The sequence below is a fragment of the Gobio gobio genome, assembly GCF_949357685.1.
Source record: "Gobio gobio genome assembly, chromosome: 3".
Lineage (NCBI taxonomy): Eukaryota > Metazoa > Chordata > Actinopteri > Cypriniformes > Gobionidae > Gobio > Gobio gobio.
In genome coordinates this window covers 35970995-35995562 of record NC_137099.1, presented here as the reverse complement: position 1 = coordinate 35995562, position 24568 = coordinate 35970995, and the positions used below count along the sequence as shown (strand labels likewise).

General features: G+C 40.8%; 1 protein-coding gene across 2 annotated transcripts in view; it reads right to left on the bottom strand.

Annotated features, from left to right (window-relative positions):
• Positions 1 to 24568, bottom strand: part of nlgn4xa (neuroligin 4 X-linked a) — a 187993-nt gene that overhangs the window by 156241 nt on the left and 7184 nt on the right. For both annotated transcript variants that reach the window (XM_079813426.1, XM_079813425.1), the window contains exon 2: positions 23462 to 24225. In XM_079813426.1, the coding sequence (XP_079669552.1) occupies positions 23462 to 23924 (463 nt within the window). In that variant the 5' untranslated portion in view covers positions 23925 to 24225. The remainder of the gene's footprint in view (positions 1 to 23461; positions 24226 to 24568) is intronic.

The window sequence follows — 24568 nt, the reverse complement described above, 5'->3', positions numbered from 1 at the left end:
AACAACAAATAAAAAACAGTTAATAACTGGGAATAATTAGTTGTTATTAACTGGTAATATTAAATAAAATATGGACAAATGTGGTATTTTGTTGGGGTTCAAACTATTACAATATAAATTGTTATCTCTAATGTTCAAGAATCCCGATCTGCAAAATAGATAAATAAATCCAGCGGTGTATAGTCATCATTATTTGACGACGCTTTGAAGTGACGCTAAAGGGAGCGAGGATCTATCATTTCACTTCATTCAATTCCTCCGTCCTCGCGTCTTTTCCTTGCATCCTTCCCTCTCTTCCTGAAGGGGTGGAGATAAGACGCGAGGAAAGGAAGCTAGGAAGGGAAACGAGGATGCACAAATAAGAATTCAGAAGCACCCAGAGTGATGCCTCTGGTAAAAGAGCATCTAACAGAGTCCCAACGCGCCGTTGATACAACGTTAATTGAACACCTTCAGGGGTCTTCGCGGCGGGAAGAACACCAGACAACAAACAGGTTCCACTTTAAAGCATAGAGGCGCCTCGTAGAGGGGTGGTGTCTACCACTGCTTGTGGTAGGCCACCTAGAACCTCCGCGTCCCATCCAGGGACCAGACATGGAGTTTCCAGAGGTCTGGACGCGGGTGCTAGAGGGTGCCCCATCCCTGAGAAAGAAGGTCCTTCCTCAGGGGAATCGGCCAGGGAGGGGCTGTCAAGAGGAGTGTGAGTTCGGCGAACCAGGTCCGGTTGGGCCAGTAGGGTGCAACTAGCAAGACCTGCTCCTCGTCCTCCCTGACCTTGCACAGAGTCTGTGCTAGAAGGCTCCCTGGGGGAAACGCATATTTGCGTAGGTCCCGGGGCCAGCTGTGTGCCAGTGCACCGTGCCGAGGGTGCCCCCGGTCAGGGAATAGTACAACTGGCAATGGGTCGAGTCCGGAAAGGCGAACAGGTCTACCTGAAAAGGTCCCATATCAGCTGGACGCTCCGGGGGTGGAGTCGCCACTCTCCCGGAAGTGTGGACTGACGAGAAAGCTCGTCGGCTGTCTGGTTCAGCACACCAGGGATGTGAATGGCCCAAAGCGACCTCAGATGCTTCTGACTCCACAGGAGCAGATGGCGGGCGTGCCGGAGCATGCAACGGGAGCGTAGACCACCCTGTCGGTTGATGTACACAACGGCCGCAGTGCTGTCCGTACGGACCAGTACGTGTTGGCCCTGAAGCGGCTTCTTGAGCCGGGCCAGGGCAAGACGTACCGCCTGAAGCTCGAGGCAATTGATATGCCAATGCAGCTGGGGCCCCGTCCACAGACCCGAAACTGCATGCCCATTGTACGTGGCCCCCAAGCCCGTGGACGAGGCATCCGTGAAGACCACGGCATGCCTGGACACTTGTTCTAAGGGCACTCCCGCCCATAGAAATGAAGGGTCTGACCATGGGCTGAAAGTTTGGCGACAGTACGGGGCACTGAGACCCGGCGTTACCGCGGCTGCAGATGACATAAGCCCCAGGAGCCTTTGAAAGAATTTCAGTGGGACCGCCATCCTGCCCTTGAACGTATTCAAGCAGTTCAACATTGACTGGACTCGTTCCTCTGTGAGGCGCGCAGTCCGGTTGACCGAATCCAGCTCCATGCCAAGATAAGAGATCCTCTGCGTGGGACAGAGTTTGCTCTTCTCTCGGTTGACCCGAAGGCCCAACAGGCTGAGGTGACGGAGCACCAGGTCCCTGTGTTCGCACAACTGCTCTCGAGACTGGGCGAGTACAAGCCAGTCGTCGAGATAGTTGAGAAAGCGAACGCCGCGTTCTCGGAGTGGAACAATGGCTGCCTTCGCGACTTTCGTGAAGACGCGGGGCGACAGGGACAGCCCGAAGGGCAAGACTTTGTACTGATATGCCTTCCCCTCGAACGCAAAGCGTAGGAACGGTCTGTGTCGAGTAAGAATAGAGACATGAAAGTATGCGTCCTTCAGGTCGATCGCTGCAAACCAATCTTGGGGATGGATGCATTCGAAAATGCATTTCTGCGTTAGCATTCTGAACGGAAGCTTGTGCAGGGCCCGATTCAGAACACGCAGGTCCAAGATTGGCCGTAACCCACCAACTTTCTTGGGTACAATGAAGTAGGGGCTGTGGAACCCTGACTTCATATCGGCTGGAGGAACCGGCTCGACCGTGTCCTTCGCCAGTAGGACATCAATCCCTGACCGCAAGACATGGGCATCGCTGCTCTGCACGGAGATGAAGAGGATGCCCCTGTACTTGGGAGGCCGGTACGCAATCTGAATCACGTAGCCGAGTCTGATAGTACGGATGAGCAAGCGAGACGGTCTGGGGGCTCTAGCCAGCCCCCAGAAACCGTGCAAGCGGGACCAACGGCACTATAGACGTACCTGGGGTGGGGCAGCGAGGTGGAATATTCAGACCCGACCCGGACGGCCCGGAGGCGACCCGGAGTGTTGTCTGATCATTCCAGGGTGTGGGAGAGAAGGCCCGGGGGTGTCCTCTAGCCTCACACCGCCCCCTGGCAAAGAAAAGAGGGAAAGCCAGGCCTCTCTGGGCCCAGGGAGGAAGAAAACTGCTCTGAGAACGTGGGTACCGCTGGACTCCGGAGAGCCAGTGGCAGGCTTACCGAAACCGAAAAATATTCTCCCCCCCGGTCCTCCTCCAGGGGAGGGAGGGGTGCGGACACCGACTCCCTGAGCAGTTCCCCTCTAGCTGGGCTGCCCGTTTCAGGGCCGCTTGCCCTTGTGCTTGCCAGCGGACTTTGCGGGACCCTGGACGGGTTGGGCGCCTCCCTTGCGCCCGGCCACCTGCTGCCTGGGTGGAGGCTGCTGCTTGGCTTAGCAGGGGCGGAGGCGGACGCAGAGAGACACCCTCGGCGACAAGCAGATGGAGGCGCTGCGGACGACGACTGGGTGGAGGCAGCAGCTGGTCGTCATGGGAGGACTTTTTTTTTTTTTTTTACCTCCATCTGCTTCTGGGCCACCAAGAACTGCTGGGCGAAGTTCTCGATGACGTCGCCGAAGAGGCCAGCCTGACAGACAGGGGCATTGAGGAACCAAACTTTTTTGGGCTCACGCATATCTGCCAGGTTAGCCCCAGCTTTCTGGACCAATAGTGTGGACATCGCCTGACCCAGGGAGCATGCAGTGACTTCCGTCACCCGGAGGGCGAGGTCCATCACAACATGCAGTTCCTGCATAACCCCTGGGACTACCCTCGTGCATGCAGGACAGAGGGCAGTGAGAGAGGGAAAAAACTTAGACATATTATAGCCCTTTTGGTGTTCCACATTTTGGTGCACCAGAAAAGGAACTAGATCGGGGAATAAGCAAAGGGACTCAACCCCGTTTGAGGTTTCACAGTCTCGACCGCGCACCAGAGGACCGAGTGACGCGCTGGGTTGCCGTGGCAACCCCCGCTGTCAGGCGGCACATGGCGCGCTGAACGCTTGAGCCCGAACAACGCGCCGACGTGACCACGCTCTCCTGGGAGAACGCGGATCACCCACAAACGCAATCTCACATGTTTATATGCGAGAGAGATCGTGGCCGTCATATGAGGACAGGAAGCAACCGCATCCAGAAACACACGGTTTGAATGACATCTTGAAAAAGACGCAGGGTGTTGCTCTTTTTAGAAGGAAATGCTCTTTTAGAAGTGCTGAAGCACTCAGGGAGATGACCGTGGCTCACAGCAGTCCGATTGCAAGCCTGCGTGTGAGCACTCAAGAACGGAAATGCCCAGCCAACCAACACAGGAACAAGTGTATGTTGCAGCGGCCACTCGCTGACTCGCGCCGTCACACCAGCACCCAGGTAAGAGAGCGATCCTCCTCGAGACTCGTTTAAACACTCTTCGCAGAAACAGCTTGATACAGCAAACCGTTCGGCTCCAAAGTTAAAAGCAATATGCGGTACTCCACTTCTGTACTTATACCCGCGGTGCGGGGCGGTGCGTGGACCGCATGCCAATACAATTGGCTCGTTTCTAATACACTCGAAGTAGACTGGTCTCTGAAGACAGATCCCAATTCGTCGGTCAGTTCCAACGTACGTCGAACGTGACCGACTGAAAGGGAAACACTGCTTTGAGTTGAATCTGGCCTATTATTGTCACCTTTGCTCAGGGGGCCGACACTGAATGAAAATTACCCATTGCATAACCCAAAAATGACAAATTAATTTATTCTTTTTCCCATATTGATTTATCATACATGTTTAATGTTAAACTTTTAGATGTGAGGTTACTGTGATTTTTTTAAGGAAAAAAAAGCCACTCTAACTAGATATTTAATTATTAGAAATTAACCAATAATCAGTTTTTTTCCAGTAAAATGAGAGGAAAAATGTAATGCAGTGCTGCTTAAATCCTGCCAAATACTGATTCCATGAAAGTTGAAAATAATCTGTTAAATGCGAAATTGTAACATAGATTCGCAATGCAAACATGTAAAATGTTTAGAGTAACAGACTTAATGCTGTCAAATTCACCAATGATTTTCCACTTGAATTACACAAGAGTTCATTCATAACAAGCCTGTAAATGGTAGTATTAATCCTATTACATAAATAGCAACTGCAATCTGGCAACACTTAACTAATATGAACAATATCATTGCAATACTTAAGATCATTACTTCATTCACATTAAAATTAATAATAAAAAATATTAACACACTGAACTATCAAACATGACATTGCTAAGGACATTTTCATTAATGTCAGGTCCTCAGGTAATTGAATTGACATGTTAAATAGAAGGGAGGCCGTTTCTTTCTGCTGAAAAACTTAAAATGTCTTGCAGTTTCTAGTGACAAGGAATTGTGTCAAGGACATAGTCAAAGTAGAAATAATAATTAAAGTAGAATAATCAATCAATATAAACCCATATTATTCATCAAATCTAAATATTGGGTGAGATAGGCTATGTCACCTCATCTAGTTACGGCCGAGGACTGTGCCTTGCAATAAGACAAATCTCTAAAAATGTTTGTTTATAATCGCCACATAAAGGGATAAGAAAAAACAGAATTTTAATAAAGCAAGCTCAAGGGTTTTACACCTGTAGTGCCCTGGTGGCTCAGTAATTAAGTTGAAGGCTAACTGTCTATGTCAGTATGGACCTGGTGGAAAAGAAATTGATGATGGGCCATGCTTATTAATGTGAATCAAAGGATAAATAATTAAAGATTTGCTAATAATGAACTGATTAAGTAATAATGCATTATTAAAGATCCACAGAAATGCCTTTGCTTCTAATATAAGCCCTGAAAATGCAATGCAGATAAAAATATACAAAAGAGGTCAAATGCACATGTGTGCGTGTAATTGGGCAGAAAAGTATACATGTATGCTGATTTTGTCTGTGTGAGTGCGTATGAATGTGTCTTTGAACACATGACCCCACATGTTGTGTTGCCCAGTAGTGAAGTTCCATGGTTGACCGGCTCCACAGACACTTACCCCTGTCTTTCCCATCATCTGACTTCCTATCAAAGGACGGAGATCCACTGCCCAACACACTGGTGTGTAATCGCTCGGACACATTTCATCACCTTATGTTGAAGTTTTGTGCTCTTAGCTAAAATTGCACCAAGGTTCGCTTCACAGATATCTTACACATTAACCTGAATTCTACAGACAGACTGAAGAGTTCTACGCTTAAAAATGAAGTTCAATCATGAAAACTGTCTGAATAGTTTTAGCATGTTATTGAATATGGCAATGTTAATGTATTTGATATTGATGGACTAGGGCCCCTATCATACACCACGCGCAATGCAACACCAAGTGTTTTTTGCAAGCTTCAACCAGACACCGTTATCATTTTCACGTCCAGTGCCACACTGTTTTAATAGCAAATGCACTTGCGCTCATCTGTTCGCCTATGGCCGTGCTGGTCTGAAAAAGAGGTGTGTTCAGGCGCATTATTGGTGCATTGCTATTTTGAGGCAACTGAAAATGACTCTGCAGAATTGTTTGTGTTATTTAAAGGTCCCATGGCATTAACATTTTATTTTATGAGGTTTTTAACATTAATATGAGTTCCCCTAGCCTGTATATGGTCCCCAAGTGGCTAGAAATTTCGATAGGTGTAAACCGAGTTCTGGGTGTCCTGCTCTGCCTTTGAGAAAATGAAAGCTCAGACGAACCGATCTGGAATCTTCCCTGTATGCCGTCATACGGGGAAACGTTACCTCCCCTTCCTCTGCTTTGCCCACCCAGAGAATTAGGCAAAAATGGATTCCGTTTATCAGTCGCAATGTCAGCATGTCAGTGTTCATTAATGCCTGATCTGTGATCACTGATTTCTGATGTGTAGCTAAATATTCAAGTTCACACAGACTTTCTTTCTAAATAGTTTATGCATCTGTGAATCAAGCCAGTGACTAAACGATCAACTTCACATCGTTTCTCTTAGTAGCATGAAACAAATCTGTAATTTAAATTGTGATTAGATGCTAGATTAGCGATCAAAGAACACTCTTTATAATGTTCGGAGCTGTGAATCACACTCGCGAATATATCTGCACACTTGCCCAAACTGCCGTTATAATGAATGATGCTGTTATGCTGCACAACGAAGCACTTACTGTATTCATATCGAGGTCGTGTTTGCTGTTAGTTGTGGTGAAAGCATTTTGTGAGAGAAGTAGCGTTGCAATGACGAGATCACTGCACGCGATCAACAGACTGTCTGTGTACTCAATGCTCTTCGCTGCAGCCTTGTGATGGGAAAATTTCTAAAAATAATGCTTGACAGCTGTAATGGTAAAAAAACTTAGTAAAAGTATTCGAGAGGGGTTCCACATGTTACAAAGTTTGGAGAATAAGGTGGAAGAAGACAGGGTCGGCATGACTGGGACTCGTGTTTATTCAGAACTCTCAGATACAAACAAAATAAACTCGCGTTCACAGCGTTCTCAACAACTCGGTATAATATAACTTTCAGCAATCTTTCTTCAGAGCTCTCCGTCTGGTCTAGGAGTACGTCTCTCTCTCTCTCTGGCAGTGCTAGCCTTGCAGTCTGCAAACCTTGCTAAACCACGCCACATAATCTAATACTCATTTCAAATGCAAAGATGTCAGCCAATCACAACAGTGGGCGTTTTCACTGAAGTCTCACAGCAGACACGCCCATTGAAACAGAGCATTCAAGCCAGAGGGCTAATTTCAGAATAGAAAAATGCCTTTTATTTCTAAATTATGACATTTTATGATGTAAAAATCATACTAACAATACAAGTACACCTCAGGAAACATTATAAAATAATTTAAAAAATCCATGTCATGGGACCTTTAAAGGGCGTGTTGGTAATATGCACCTATAGGCAGGTGCACAACGCGTGTACACTCTGCTTATTACATACACAGCGATGTGGAGCAGCACACAAACATTTTTTAAATATTAAAAATAAAAGGATTCCTCTCTGGAGAAGCGTTCAGTCTTTCCGCTTGCAAATTCCGCCATGCAAATAACGAATCCGCCATGGTGCAAGCGCAACTGGCTTTTAAAGAGAATGGGAGATGAGACTCTGATTGGTTTATAAAACGTTACACCCTCTTGGACCATATGGCATGCACCATGTGCTCAGATCGTTAAAATAGGGCCCATGATCTGCTATAGGCTGCTGTTGATTATTGCTGCTGCAAGTATGGACTAGCTACTCATGGGCGTCGGAACCATTGTATGTAGTTGGGACAAGACCCACCCACTTTTTAAGACCAATGATATTGGACCCACTCACTTTTACTGTCTACTAATTCAGCACATGTCTGTTCACTTACACCTAACCGATAAACACTTTATTATTAAACACACAATAGACAATATATTTCCACTTTTCAAATATTTTCTTCATTTTTATTTCAAATAAATGCATTTCCGATCTGATATGTGATGGGGGAAAGGGAGTAGAGCGAGTTTTGGAAAAGGCGTATTTTAACCTCAGGTCGATTTGCATCAAAGCTTTCTGCCGCACGAATTACCCCTACACTATCACCACAGTATATAGTTTGATGTCTTCTGTAATTTTGCTGCTGCATAAATAGACATCCCATAGCAGATCTAAGCAGGTGGAGCTGGGGGAGGAGGAGGGTTTCAGAGGAACTCTGATACGCACTGCCGGACTAGATTACAGAAAACAATGAACCAGACTATTTAAATGTTGAGCAAGCAATCTTATTGGCTGCAGGATCAGCAGAGGCCAATCAGCTTGTACCATGTGATAATGATGTACGTGCAACCTCTAGAGTTTTATGACTGAACTAGATATTGTCACTAGTGACGCTAAATGGAATGTCTTGGGATTGTGTAGTTAAGCATGCTCACCTTACTTTTCAGGGTAAGGTAGGGTTTTTATTTACACCAACCTCAGTTTAGAGCACCCCAGTCCTAAACAATAGCCACAAGTGCCAGGCCCCTACTTGTATTCACCTTTAAAAATAACCTCTTGTACCCCAACACCATCCTCAGAGGGGGAGATGGGGAAGGTGGAGACTGGAGGAAAGGAAGAAGAATGAAAATGGGGGCAAGGACTTAGGTCACTGTCTTCTTTTTTTCCTCCAGCACCCAGATCTTTGTGTGGCTTCTATATTACGGTTTCACTTTGCTCCCAGTTCCTCAGAAGGAGAGCTTGCTCTAGCCATACTTGCCTTTTCCTCTACTTCCAAGGAACTCGTTCCTGGAAAGGGCACATATGTTTAGGAGGAGCTGAAAGGATGAAAAAGGGGGCGAGAGCTTGGGCTTCAGCCCCGTTCAATCACTCTCCTTTTTCTTCGCTACACCACAGCTCCTCGATCTGTGTGTGGCTTTCTCCTATTCGGCACCTTTGCCCTCCACTCTACACAGGGGGAGCTTGAGCAGCCACACTTACCTTCTGATCTTCTCTCCAGGAACAAGTTCCTGGAAAGGGCGTAGACGATTTATAAGGGGCCTGAATCCAGCAAGGAGTATACTTTCCCAAATGAAGTCAACTGCATTCTCACCTCTCTAAACCTGTCCATCACTGCCTCGGCAGTGCCAAACGGCAGTGCCAAACAGTCCCAAGGGTGAGACAGGGGGATCAAGGAGGACAGCTTTATCTGACTTCTTGATCCCTGACAAATTATGCCATAGATGCCTCTCCGTTGCCTCTCGCGTTTCAAGCCGGACTATTTTGAGCCTATTCGGGCTGTGGCACGAGTCATAAGCTCCACTAGCTCATCGTATTCAACGGTATACAGCATGGAGCAGGAAACAGATCTATTAGATATATCCTTCTCTATTGACACCACATCCATTTAATCAGAATCATAGGCGAGCAATCAGTCCTTGTTTCCAGCAGAAAAAGCCACTGAGAGGGCTTCCACTTCTAGCAATAAGGACAATGGAGCCAACAGGAGAGGTGAGGGGAAACTCCCTAACACTCCTCGACCAGCTCCATCGGAGATTCCCACTATTGCAGCCAAAACGTGCCTCAGCAAATGTGGGAATAGAACCGCGGGGCTCAGCGGATCGCCTCTCTTCAGTCGTGACGAGAGCCGGTCGAGAGTTTCCTCGATGGCAAATCACAATAAATGCATCCAGCTTCACACAGCAGACAAACAATCGGCTTCCTGAAGACAAAGAAGCTAATGACGTGTTCACAGATACCCTTATTTAATGCCTGGACGCACCTTGCAACATCATTGCAGTACGCCGGCCATTGAATGGCCTTGTTTGTACACGTGCCTCAGACACCGGGTTCTGCGAGGGTGCATCAACCATAGCGTCAGCAGCTGTGTAGAATTTCCCTCGAAAGGGAAGCGCAAAAATAATGATAGTTATCAAAAAAGTTTCTTAAACACTTAAGCCCAGCTCCTATCGACCAGTGTCCAGTAAAACAGGTAGTTCTGCTCTAAACTCATGCCATTGGTTAAGCCAAAAGTTGAGACAGTGGACCACATAAAAATAATACAATTAATTATTAATAGACAAGCTGTCTTCAAAGCACCACAGGTTTTACACTGCATCACGTCAACCTACTTCTAATTCTAATACTACTAAAACACAACATCCCTACACAAAAAAATGAATGTTGGGACAAAGACATAATACCCTGGAATATCTTCTTAATAATAACTTAAAAAATAAAGGTGACTCTAATGTGACTCTAATTATTGCTTACAGTAGACAAAATATTCTATAAAATATGTATTCACTAGGAATGCCACAATTCTCAATATAATATTGAACCGTTCGGTACGGCATTCACGGTTCAATACACGCTTGTGAATTGCATTTTTCAATCGGTTTTGCATTTAATTAATTATTTTTCTACACATTCTATAATTTGCCTCCATCCCAATATACTGAATAACGCAACATACATTCACATCACACATTAGTGGTAGAGTTATACTCATGGAACACTATAGTTATTCACAATCACGAAAGTTCATTATTTGCATGCGTTTTAAAGTCTTGCCGGTTAAACATTTCATTCGCGTGCTTATGCGCGGTTTAAACATGCGCTTTTCCGATCGCGCGCACTAAACGCCTGTCAAACACGGGATTACTGAACTAAGTAGTCTTACTGCGCTAATACTGTCACACACAAGGTTAACATAAACACAGTCAGTTATGTCTAAAATGAAAGTAAAATCAGCGTGTCTCTGTATATTAGATGCGCGCCGGTCTTAAATTGACAGCAGCGCAGTAGTGAACACGCTGTCCTTAAAGGGACAGTTCACCTCTAAAATTATGTAATTATTTACTCACTCTAATATTGTTCCAAACCTGTATTAATTTCTCGATGACAGAATTTTCACTTTTGAGTGAAATATCCCTTTAATGTTAATACAACAACAAAAGACGAAGAGAAAATCACTCACTGCTCTTGACTGAAAAACTAATACAGTAGCTTTAATAAGAATCAATGTATATTTTATAGTGAAGTCTATGTAGTGTTTTATTTTTACATTTATTCATTCAATTTCATACTTAAATGCTGCTGTACAGCTCTGAGCTGCCAGTGTAAATCATTATATATATTTATGTTATATTATACAATACACTAGGAATGTGTACAAGGTTTTTTTTTTATTAAAGTAAAGTTTTCAGTTTGAGTAAGGTTTTTCAATTATTTTAAGTAAAATAAATAAAGAGTATTGCAATAAAAAAACTAGTCTTTTTTCTCCTTAACCTCTTGCTGTTCTTGTCGTTTAAAGGGTTAGTTCACCCAAAAATGAAAATTCTGTCATTAATTACTTACCCTCATGTCGTTCGACACCCGTAAGACCTCCGTTCATCTTCGGAACACAAATTAAGATATTTTAGTTGAAATCCGATGGCTCAGAAAGGCCTCCATTGGCACAATGTACTTTTACACTCTCAAGACCCATAAAAGGTACTAAACCGACTAACCGATTTCAAAACACTGCATCATGAAGCTTTGAAGTGTTATGAATCAGCGAGTCGAATCATGATTCGGATCACGTGTCAAACCGCCAAACTGCTGAAATCACGTGACTTTGATGATCCAAACCGCTGAATCGACTCACTGAATCATAACGCTTCGAAGCTTCATGATGCAGTGTTTTGAAATCGTCATCACTATATAAGTCGTTATTTAGGTTTTTTTTGCACACAAAAAATATTCTCGTCGATTCATACAACTATTGTAGAACCACTGTAGTGAGATGGACTTTGTAACGACGTCTTTAGTACCTTTTATGGGTCTTGAGAGTGTAAAAGTACATTGTGCCAATGGAGGCCTTTCTGAGCCATCGGATTAGGGAACTAAAATATTACGGATGTCCCGATTAGGATTTTTTGCCCTTGAGTCCGAGTCCGAGTCATTTGATTTTGAGTATCTACCAATACGGAGTCCCGATCCGATACTTCTCTAAGTATATACTTCTATATGTTAGTGGCCAGTAGTCTATCTGTCATACCTCCTCTCTCCTTTTTTCATCATTCTTTCATTTCTATAAACCTCCTCATTTCCATCACTCTTTCTTTTTGTCTCCTTCTCTTGCCCTGTCTCTTCCCTTCCTAAAGCTGAGCTCTGGCTGATAGCCTTTTCATTGTTTAACATTTTATTACCAAAACAGCTGTCAAATATGAAATGTTTAGTTTGGCTACTTGCATCTCGCACCGTTTACTGAAGCGTTGTGTTACTCGCGCAGCAGCTTCTGCGTATAAAGCCCGCATACTTTCATTTAATTGGTCATCTCAAATATTTTGACATTGATGAGCGGTGACAAACCACAGGCAGGGCAGCTCAGACAAGAAGATATCCTTGCAGCGTTAAAGTAGTGTTAATACTTATACAATATATAATATTTAATTATGTTATATAATACTAATTATTTCGCAACATTTATTACATTTAACACATATTAACACTTGCATATTGTTGCCCTTGACTGTTCTAGTTGCTTCTATTGCTCTCATTTGTAAGTCACTTTGGATAAAAGTGTCTACTAAATGACTAAATGTATTATGTACACCTCGGAAAAAACTCTGGCTACGGCCATCGTGTAGGCAGCCTAGTTTACCTCAACACTTCAGTTCACATGGTCGGAGCTTTCCAGTCTGGTTCAGCTATAGTTTCGCCACAGAGCCTTTACTGTACACATGATGTTGCCATTGTATCAAATTCAAATGGAAAGCGACTGCCTGGTGCTCATAACTCGTTATCACTTCAATAGAGCGGCAAAATCGGCGAACGAGTTGGTCAGCGCTGTGCGTGAGACAATCCAGCTGCTCTCGCGCTTCGAGTCTGTTGGATGCGCTCGCGGTTTAATCAGGTAATGCCGTTTGTTTACCTGGCTTTTGATGCTTGTTCCCAATCCCATGCATTTGCAGCACTCGAGTAAATAACAGCGCTTAATATGTGGGGTTGGGCTTCAGTTTATGTTAATCCAGCCCTGTACATATATACATCCGAGTCCTGATCGGGAGATAACGTCCGATTCCGATCGAGTCTGAAACCACATGATCGGGCCCGATTTCCGATCATGTGATCGGATCTGGACATCCCTATAAAATATCTTCATTTGTGTTCCGAAGATGAATGGAGGTCTTACGGGTGTCGAAAGACATGAGGTTAAGTAATTAATGACAGAATTTTCATTTTTGGGTGAACTAACCCTTTAAGAATAGAATAGCAAAAAACGGATGTGACAAGCCATCAGAACCAAACCGAACCGAAAACCATGGTTAAAAACCGAGGTATGTATTGAACCGTAGACCAACTGTATTGTTGCATATTCACTACCCTAGAGTATTTCAGCATTAGCCAGCATTAACATGACTGCATAAGTGATGTTATGGTTGCATTGGCTTAGACAGATTAGCTTGATGTGCTTATATAAAATGATTTAATTAATGTCAAGATTGAGGAGAATTTCATTCAAAGGTCACAAAAAAGCTATTTAAAACAGCTAAATGTTAATATCTATGATTTTGAAATCATAATACAAGTCATCCAAATACAAGATTCCACACAAAATAAGACATGTCCCATTTCATAACTGGAAATCCTACTTTTGTTTAATGTCACAGAAGGATTTTCATGCTATTCAAGATTGTCCTGAATAGGCCTATACCAATGCCAAACATTTTTTTCAAATGGTGAATCTACAATAAACCTATGGCCTGTAAAATAGTCAGAGGTGTCCATGCTTCTAATCTGTCATGTATGAATCACTATACCTGCTATCTCTGGTATCATTTTTCATTCTCAGATAGGATGAAATAACAGAGAAGAAAGTTATATTTGTCATTGCAAGCTGATTTGCACACTCTTTCATTCATTGAGTATCTTATCAAATCAGCTTGCAATGTCAAATATCTCTCTCACTTTCTTAGTGTTAATACCATTTGAGCATCATTTAAATTCCACATCCAACCTGCTGTGATCTGCAACCTTGCTGACCATGTGCATCTCTTTATGGCCAGGGTGTACCCATTTTCTGATAGTTAATTCCAGCTGGATAACATGTCATGTCACAGAGAAGGATGTCATTGAGTTTAGTGTAAAATGGTCGCCTGGGAACAGCATGAATGTGCAGCTGACAAATTTGGAGTGAATGCGTGATGGTTTCATGTCTGTTTGGACCATAATCTCAAAGGAATGTTTCTTGCACCTTGGTAAATCCATGCTGTTTTATTGAAATTTGTTGAGGATTTAAACATTTTATGAAATTACATTTGGAAACAAGGCACGATGGACTCTGCATGATGCAATTTTTATATATACAAGTAATTGAATGTTATTTATTGGAATTCTATTCTATGGTTTTAGGTTACAATGTTATGACATTTTATTTTGGAGTAATGTGGAATGGAGTAACCCTTTAGAAATATGTTATTAATAAAACAAGATTGTGTTTAGGAACAGTGTTGAAATGTTGTCACGATAGTTATGCATATCACAGGGATACCCACCACCCCTATTTTTCCCAGGTTTGACACTTAAAAATCCAGTCACCCTGGTGTATTAATATACTTTTTATTTTTCTCCTCAGCAAGTTGAATTTGTATTTTTAGCATGTACAAAGCACATTTATTAATCCTTTAGTTCAAAAGCTTGTTACATTATATTCATTAATAATTCAACCTGAAGAATCTGAAGAACTACGTTATGGCTTTGAACACTTTTTTTGGCTGAACATTAAAGGACATCTCATTACCCAGCAGTCGATACTATCCCCACAGCTGAAATAAAGGTTTCACACAAAACACTTTAACCAAAAGTAATGGCCAATTATTCAGAGGTGATTGAGAGCAACAAATGAATAGCCACAGCGGGGACGTAACATGAGAAATAATCATATATGATTATATTACAGGTACCTCAAAAATTCACCTTACAAAAACAATGTTGCCAAATTCATTCATGTTTTAAATACACATTTCAAATAAGAAAGCATTCACAATTAGAGGCACATTCTACTCACATTGGCCACATTATTAGGTGAACCTTTTCTACTACTCTGTAGGGCACAACTTTGCTCTCGATCCTTGGAGATTATGGTCCAAACTGATATCAACATTTGCTCCAATTTCATTAACTTCACATTCATGCCATTCCCAGGAGACTATTATACACTAAACTCAATGACATCAACAGTCTTTGTAATATGGCATTTTATCCTGCTGGAGACGTTCATGCCGGAGTGAACTATCAGAAAATGGGTAGACTATAAAAAGCAGCACATGGTAAACAAGGTTTGCGGATCACAACAGGTTGGATGTGGAATTTAAATGATGCTCAAATGGCATTAAGGGAGCTTGTGTGTTCCAAGAAAATATTCCCCATATCACTGAACCACCAGCAGCAGTTGATAAAAAGCAGGATGGATCCATGGATGCATGTGGTTAACACAAAAATTCTGACCCTACCATCTGCATCGCATCAGAAATCATGTTTCATCAGACACAAGGATTTTTTTTTTTCTTTTTCAATCATCTAATGTCTAGTTTGGCGAGCATATGTCCACTGTAGCTTCAGCCTCCTGTTCTTGGCTGACAGAGGAACCTGCTGTGTTTGCCTGCTGTTGCAGCCAACCACTTAAAGGTTCAAAGTGTGCATTCAGAGATGTTTTTCGGAATAGCACTGTTGTAATACATTGTTATTTTAGTTATTGCCACCTTCCTGACAGATTGAACCATTCTAGCCATTCTCCTCCAAACCCTCTCATTAACAAAGCTATTTCACCAGCATCACCACCAACTGCTGCTCATCTGATGATGTTTTTTTTTTTCTTTCTTTCTTTTCATACTCTCCAAACTCTAGAGACTGTTGTGTGTGACAATCCCAGGAGATCAGCAGTTTCTGAGATATATTCTGAGATATATTTAGTGTTGTGAAGAAGTTTGAGGTCATATTTAAAGTCTGGGATTCAACAATCAACTTCAATGTGAAAAAAAAAAAAAAAAAAAAAAAAAAAAAAAAAAAAAAAAAATATATATATATATATATATATATATATATATATATATATATATATATATATATATATATATATATATATATATATATATATATATATATATATATATATATATATATATATATATATATATATATATATATATATATATATACTGTATATATATATATACACTCACCTAAAGGATTATTAGGAACACCTGTTCAATTTTATCTAATCAACCAATCACATGGCAGTTGCAATGCATTTAGGGGTGTGGTCCTGGTCAAGACAATCTCCTGAACGAATGGGAAAAAAAGGTGATTTAAGCAATTTTGAGCGTGGCATGGTTGTTGGTGCCAGACGGGCCGGTCTGAGTATTTCACAATCTGCTCAGTTACTGGGATTTTCACGCAGAACCATTTCTAGGGTTTACAAAGAATGGTGTGAAAAGGGAAAAACATCCAGTATGCGGCAGTCCTGTGGGCGAAAATGCCTTGTTGATGCTAGAGGTCAGAGGAGAATGGGCCGACTGATTCAAGCTGATAGAAGAGCAACTTTGACTGAAATAACAACTCATTACAACCGAGGTATGCAGCAAAGCATTTATGAAGACAAAACACGCACAACCTTGAGGTGGATGGGCTACAACAGCAGAAGACCCCACCGGGTACCACTCATCTCCACTACAAATAGGAAAAAGAGGCTACAATTTGCAAGAGCTCACCAAAATTGGACAGTTGAAGACTGGAAAAATGTTGCCTGGTCTAATGAGTCCTGGTCTCAATTTCTGTTGAGACAGTATTTGGGGTAAACAAAATGAGAACATGGATCCATCATGCCTTGTTACCACTGTGCAGGCTGGTGGTGGTGGTGTAATGGTGTGGGGGATGTTTTCTTGGCACACTTTAGGCCCCTTAGTGCCAATTGGGCATCATTTAAATGCCACGGCCTACCTGAGCATTGTTTCTGACCATGTCCATCCCTTTATGACCACCATGTACCCATCCTCTGATGGCTACTTCCAGCAGGATAAAGCACCATGTCACAAAGCTCCAATCATTTCAAATTGGTTTCTTGAACATGACAATGAGTTCACTGTACTAAAATGGCCCCCACAGTCACCAGATCTCAACCCAATAAAGCATCTTTGGGATGTGGTAGAACGGGAGCTTTGTGCCCTAGATGTGCATCCCACAAATCTCCATCAACTGCAAGATGCTATCCTATCAATATGGGCCAAAATTTCTAAAGAATGCTTTCAGCACCTTGTTGAATCAATGCCACGTAGAATTAAGGCAGTTCTGAAGGCGAAATGGGGTCAAACACAGTATTAGTATGGTGTTCCTAATAATCCTTTAGGTGAGTGAATATATATATATATATATATATATATATATATATATATATATATATATATATATATATATATATATATATATATATATATATATATATAAATGTTAAAGGTGAACTATGTAAGATTTTTGCAGTAAAATGTCCAAAAACCACTAGGCCAGTGTTATATATTTTGTTCAGTTGAGTACTTAGAATATCCCAAATGTTTACAACTATTTGTAAATTGTGAGAAATTGCTATTTTAACCAAGGAACCGGGACGTGTGAGCTATGCATTTGAGGGAGTCGCCTGTCCATTGCGTCATATCTGCGTTACTCTCGGTTTCCGGTTTTATTTAGCAGAAACGCTGTACTCTCACTGCAGCGTGAAGAAATGTCATAGCAGCCGCCGAGCGAACGTCATAACTTCCTTTTCAACACACTCAGATATATCTAATACGATAAACAGAGTTGCGTTACCTACTCATGACTGGAAAAGAGGAAGTGGCGTCGGGGACTATGCCATAATTACAGTCCCGCCTTTCAATCGTTCCTGCGGCCTTGCTCAGCTCCACAACACTCGGTCCTGCTCTGCTTCATACTACAGTAATGTTAATAATCGCTTCCATGAACATGATTTCTGCCCGAGTCCTATCCTGACGCTTTTCCACCGGCTGTGAGGTGAAGACCACATGTCCCAAGATTCTGTGCTCAAACGTGGCGTCATCAAACTACGCCTTTGTTTTGAACAGGCGACCTCTAGTGGACGGAAAAGTTACATAGTGTAGCTTTAAGGCTTTATATAAATAAGAAATACTTATGATTCTGCACTTTTTTGGTCAGTTATCAAATAAGCACATTTGACACCACTTGAACTCTGTGGTACAAAAATTCTGATTTTGTTGCTTCCATTGAAGTTACTTGAAACATTCTCACATGATCACATGATGAGAATCATCACCCCCCCCCCCCCCACACACACACACACACACACACACACACACATTTGGTGCACCAAAATTTGTGGTTATTTTGAATAATTATGTATTTAAATATGTCTTGAAATTTAACTAACATTTGCATTTCCATATAAATGTGGCTATATATTTGCAAATATAAATATTTATTATTATTTTTTTATCCTAAAATAAATATCAAAATAAATTAATTACACTAAATACATAATAAATAAGTATCCGCTAGAGTACAAAGTGGGTCAATTATAGTCTGGCCGCTCATATAATTTATATATAGGCTGACAGGCTGTGGAACAGCAGGGAGTGGGATTAATTACAGTACATGATCATAGGTGTCAGTTCCCCATTTGCACTCTATGTGTAGATCTCAATTATCTTTAAAACAAGACTGGATTTCAGATGTTAGGTTAAAGAAGTCCACCCATTGAGATAAACAATGAGGGTAACAAGCACTGATTTGTCGTGACTGCCTCTTTTCAACGTCTTTCTTTTTCTCTGAATGGGTTTTTTGAATAGTCCAATAGAAATTAAATTGGTTAGCTTTTCCAATTAAAGAGTGGAAGAGAGCCTGCATTGTCTCTTCACCCAGACCGTCCCTTCAGGCTGAGGCATTCATTGTGATTAATTCACAACAAAACAGGATGCCACCTCCACAGCCTTCACTCGTAACTGCACGAAGAGATAAAGCTGACTCTGTCACTAACAGACTGCAGTCTCTTTTGTGCATCTAGTTAACAAAAGATGCAGGAAACTAAAACAGAGAATTTATGGGTCTCTAACCTGTTTTCTATAGATCCGGGAGAGGTGATCCAGGTTTTCCATTCTAGCCCTTAACATCATGCTTTTTCTTTTGATATGGCACAAAAGGGCTTTTTTTAATATCTGTCATCCTCCTTCGACAGCAGCACAACTGCAGCGCAAGTCCCTCTTTGAGTGAAAAATACCAGGATGTTCCCATATTACACAGGATTTTGAAAAGAGCAATTTGGAGAGCCAAAACATGATGGGCAGTTAGCGTTTGAAAGCTAACAGGGGATGACCATCTTCAGTATGACACAAAAGTCGTTTTGTGTTGGGTTACATGTTTATATTTTCATGTCATGTTTCCTGTTTGTCATGTGCTTCCCTCACGCCTCATGATATCCTGCCATGTACTCCACCCCTTGTCCATGTATAATTTTATTTTTTATAATTATTGGTTGGTCTAGTGTCCCTTCTTCTCATTGGTTCATTGTTAGATTGTGTACAGCTGTTCCTTGTTAGTCATTAGTCCCTGTGTACATATAGCCCTCATGTTTTCATTGTTCCTTGTCTAGCTTTGTTCATGTAACCACTGTTTGGTGAGTCCTTGTCTACGGCCCAGCAGTTTTTGATCGTTTCAAATAGGCTAATAATTCAGTTTGTGTAACGAAAACAACAATTTGTATTAAGGCAATACAAATATTTAATCAAAACCTATGAGAATAGCTACTGAAATTGAACATGCAGAAATATTCGTATTCTGATTTATTCTTATCAAATAAGTGAATGACACTAGAGCTGCACAACTGGTTTGTGCTATTTTTGAATCGGAATACAAAGCAGTCACGTGGTTGTGTGTGAAAACGAAACTTCGAATGTCACAGATCACGTGATTATGGCAAAACGAATCAAGCTCCGATATACAGTGCTTCAATGTGAGATGTTTCGTTTTTTTGATACAAGCTTTAAAGCCTCTGTACCGAACGTCACATCACTACAAGGAGGGACTTTTTTTAAAGCACAACTGTGAGGTGTCAATAATCTGACACATTATGTTGGAAATTGTCTGCACATTGCAACAGTCATTAATGAATCAGAATAAAGTCATTTTGATTTCAGGTCAGAATCATATATATATTAGGGATGCACCGAAGTGAAAATTCCCGGCCGAAACGGAAAACCGAAAAAGAGGAAACCAAGGCCGAAAACCGAAACACCGAAAGAAATTATGCCAATTATTAGTACCATTGCATTTATGGCTATGACTGTGTACTAACTTTACTAAAATCAAGGCATTGCAATTGCATAAATTAATATTAAAGTTTCAAAAAATAAATCAATTACAAATTATGCCAATATTTATTTAGCACATTGCAACAATGCACAGTATAAAATAAAATTCAAACTAAAATGTTTAACTTGACCCCACTCATGTGTACATTAAATAATAATGTACAGGCCTACAGAAAGGTTTTAAAATGAAATGTTCTCTCATAAAAACAAAGTATATTTAGGTCTAGTGCATTTTCAATTTTTCTCTGTAGGACTACTACAAGAAAGTGCATTCAGAACAAGTGCAACTGCTTAAATATACAACTATTTTCTCTGTAGGCTTTCAACATAATAGTGTATCAAAACAAAGCCATAGCCCATATGTTAACTGTAGAATAGGGGTGTAACGGTACACAAAACTGACGGTTCGGTACAGCAGTTTTACCAAATGGCTTTTTATTTATTTTTATTGGTTTACTGAAAAAAAGAAAGTATCTGTCCTTAAATAAATTAAATTATAACTAAAAGTTTATTGAAGATATTGCTGTAAACTATATAGGGAGCCCTTACTTGCACATTAATATTAAAGGTTAACAACAGAGCCCAAACTATTAGCCTAAATTCAGTTGCTATTTATTTTTAGGTATAATAATCAACACTCAAATAACATAGTACGCAAACATGTAAACTTCACATAAGGCAGTTTTTGCAATAACTTCTAAATATAATTATAAAATAGTTTTTTATCCAATTCGTTGTTGAAATATAATCATACAAAGCGTTTATTCAAACATACATGAAATAATCAAGATATCATTAACAGGTTAAGTAGAATATAATGAATATAACGGCTAATATAGGTCATATATTTAGTGAAAGAGTTGATTTCTCTAGTGAATATGATTCTGTGGACACTGAATGACTGCCTGAGGTAAATGTGAATATACATGACATTGTTTAGTTTACAAGCAGTTATATTGACGTCTTTTCGTCGTTGAAACACTGATTGAGTGATTACACCACATATGATACGTGACAGTAAGTTGTAATGTATCCTCAACACACCTTAGATGTTCATTCATGTTTATTCTTAAGGAAGAGATGATCGATCGCGTTCACGCGCGCGCCGCCGCTTGAACTGTGATGTGATCAGTGATGCCACATTAAAGAGCGTCAAAACGGCATTTATCGTTTGAATTTCGTGATGCATGTTGATCGATGTTGGTGTGGGAACTCGGATTGAAGTGTGTTCCGCGCTTAAAACATGCCCACTGTTAAAAATTGCATTCGGAAACTGTTCGGTTTCACAGTGAAGTCTGGTCCTCTTCTCATCGAGAACACTAGCTCTCGCTGTCAGTGCTTGTGCATGGAGCCAATATTACCCAACTGCAGAACCGCAGAACCCATATACGTCACTCAGAGCAGTCTGAGGACAACAGCGCCACGCCTCAGTCTCATGCCGGAAGTGGGCGGAGTAGCAGCCTCAGATCGGAAGTGGGCGGAGTTAACGAAAACTAAACAATCGGTTCTGCAGTTGGTCGTGTCTCCATGGAGCAGACGTGGGTGTTTCTCAGATATACTGAAATACGTCCACACCGCAGACATGTTGCTTCAGACAAGCACGTGCAGGTCGCGGTTTCTGTTTGCGTCATCACAACATTTCGGCCGTGTTGTTTCGGTGATAAAATTTTTTCCGGTGGCCGAATATTCGTTGCATCCCTAATAGGCCTATATATATTTCAATATTTCATACAAAATAATCACAATGCAATAGCACATGACACATGATCATTCTAATGTGCTTATTTATTGTCAATGTTGGAAACAGTAGTGCTACTTAATATTTGTTTTATAACCTATGATACTTTTTTCAGGATTCTTTGAAAAAAAAGAACAGCTTTTATTTAAAATAAACACATTTTGTAGCAATATACACTACCGTTCAAAAGTTTAGGGGTCAATTTTTTTTTTCTTGAAAGAAATTAATTATTTTATTCAGAAAAGATGTTAAATTGATAAAAAAGTGAAAGTAAATACTGTATGTTCCAAATAGGTTCCAAAAATATTAAGCAGCACAACTGTTTCCAACATTGATAACTTGGTATCAAATCAGCGTATTAGAATGATTTCTGAAGGATCATGTGATGCTGAAGACTGGAGTAATGGCTAATAAAAATTCAGCTTTGCATCACAGAAATAATTTATATTTTAAATTGTATTTCACATATTTCACAATATTACTGTTTTTTTAATCAAATAAATGCAAGTTTGATGGGCACAAGCAACTTCTTTCAAAAACATTAAATTTAGTGATGTTTCTGGTACTGTAAATATAGTTATTTTAAAATTCCATACTTATATTTATCAAATATTATATATAAATAAAGTAACAAACCATTATATGTAATAAAGAGCAAGATTTGTAGCTTCCCTATTTTCTATATTCCTATATTCCCCGAATAACTGACAAATCACATCCCAAAATATATTATCATGATGTTATAATAATGAAATAACTATAATTTGAAGATAAAAACATGGCTACTTAACTTCTGTGAGATACTTCTCCCAGAAGTATATTTGCTGTTATCCTGATTTTCAGTTGCAAGTTTCTTTCATCTTTAATCTGTCAGTCCAGTGTCCAAGCTGAATTTGGCACACCATCATGCAGTTGAAGACTACAGGACAAACAATCTCAAAAATGGAGATTATCTGTAATTATCTGTAAATTATTAAAATAGTTTAAATTTAAATAACACCAATAAGATTATTAAAAATATGTAATTTAAAAAAAAATTACATACGACTAAGAGGATATAAACCAGACAAAACATTCATGGACATAATTAAGAAAATAAATTGTATACTATAGCCAGATTTTGAGATGATTAAAAAGAAAAAACCCTAACTAGTTTACATTGTATTGATAGTCATGAGCTTGCTCAATGAATGTGATGCATGGGGTATCTTACAAAAAACAACAAAAATGGTCAAATCTAATTACAGAGTTTCATCAACAAACACGCAAAAAGCCAGTTGGGAATTCTTTGAATTTGCTGAGCTTGGAAAATCTTCATAGGTCACATTGTAATGATGCTAACTAAATAGGCTGTGCTGTAAAACAACTGAGATGATCTATCTCAACAAAAAATATCTAATTTATACAACCTAATTAGCAAACAAACATTGATGAAACTTGTTGAAAACATTAAAGGCATACATTACATTATGTTGGAATTTAAATTACATACCATCCTCGGTGGGGACATAAATGTTTAAGTATAGGCAGTCTTCGCTTTGATCTTGTACGTAGGTTACAACGGTATCCAAGTTGGCGGTGAACCATACGGGTAACATATCATTGAGTAAAAACCGATCTTCCAGAAACTGAGGACAAACGGGAGCAAACTGTGTGGCATTTCGAATCCCAGGCCATGACATGGGGGGCTCGGGGGGTTGAAACCTTCTCTCCCCTGTGGGCGGGAGGGCATAGGGAATCCCCAGATACTGTTCCACAGGCCCTAAAATCTCATTGGGCAGAGATGTTTTCAAGCCTCTTAGCTTGCCGTAGTTTGTCGTGACAATAGGATGCTGCTGGGCCTGTGTAATGGCTAGCCAAGCAGCCGAAAACACAATCCAGGTAAAAAGGCGTAGAGTAGCCAGCGGACGAACCATGGTGAGTGTTATCCATGGAGTTCCTCCGAGCCGTGACATGGTCCAGCTGCGGTTGGCAGAGTTAGTTGAATTCACAGTCCTCCACTCCTCCCTTCTCCCACAGCCAAGGTTGAAACCCGCCCTCAGGCTGCAACGGACAGATGATTGACTGCACTCCCACCAATCAAATCAACGATCATGGCATTCCCCCAAGCCATGAGGGCGATTCTGGATTTCAGTTGTATTTTTGTCGTTCTTTAACTGCTATCCTTTTGACGAGAAACAAAATGTGGCTCTTTTTCCCTGAGCTGTCCTCTGGTGTAATTACTCCCTTCTTTCAGTTCCTCCTTTATTGGTTTGCCTGTGGGAAACAAAGAACAGCCCGTAAATTTTAATTCATTGTCATAAACAAAAACAGAGGAATTCCATTTCCTTTATTCATTTGTATGCCTTGCATTAAGCATCAGAGATTCCAAGATAACCTTGAACTGAAAGAGAAAACATACAAGAATAGACTCAAATAACAAATAAATTCTAACACTTAGACATCATTATACTCTAGATTCAAAAAATGAAATATGACTCTACGTTTCCATTGACTAGGCCACGATTTATAAAGTAAGTGGTCTGGTAAATTGATAGGCTCAAATAACTGTTAGCATAGCATTGTTGCGTACACACAAAATATATAAATGTATGTATGA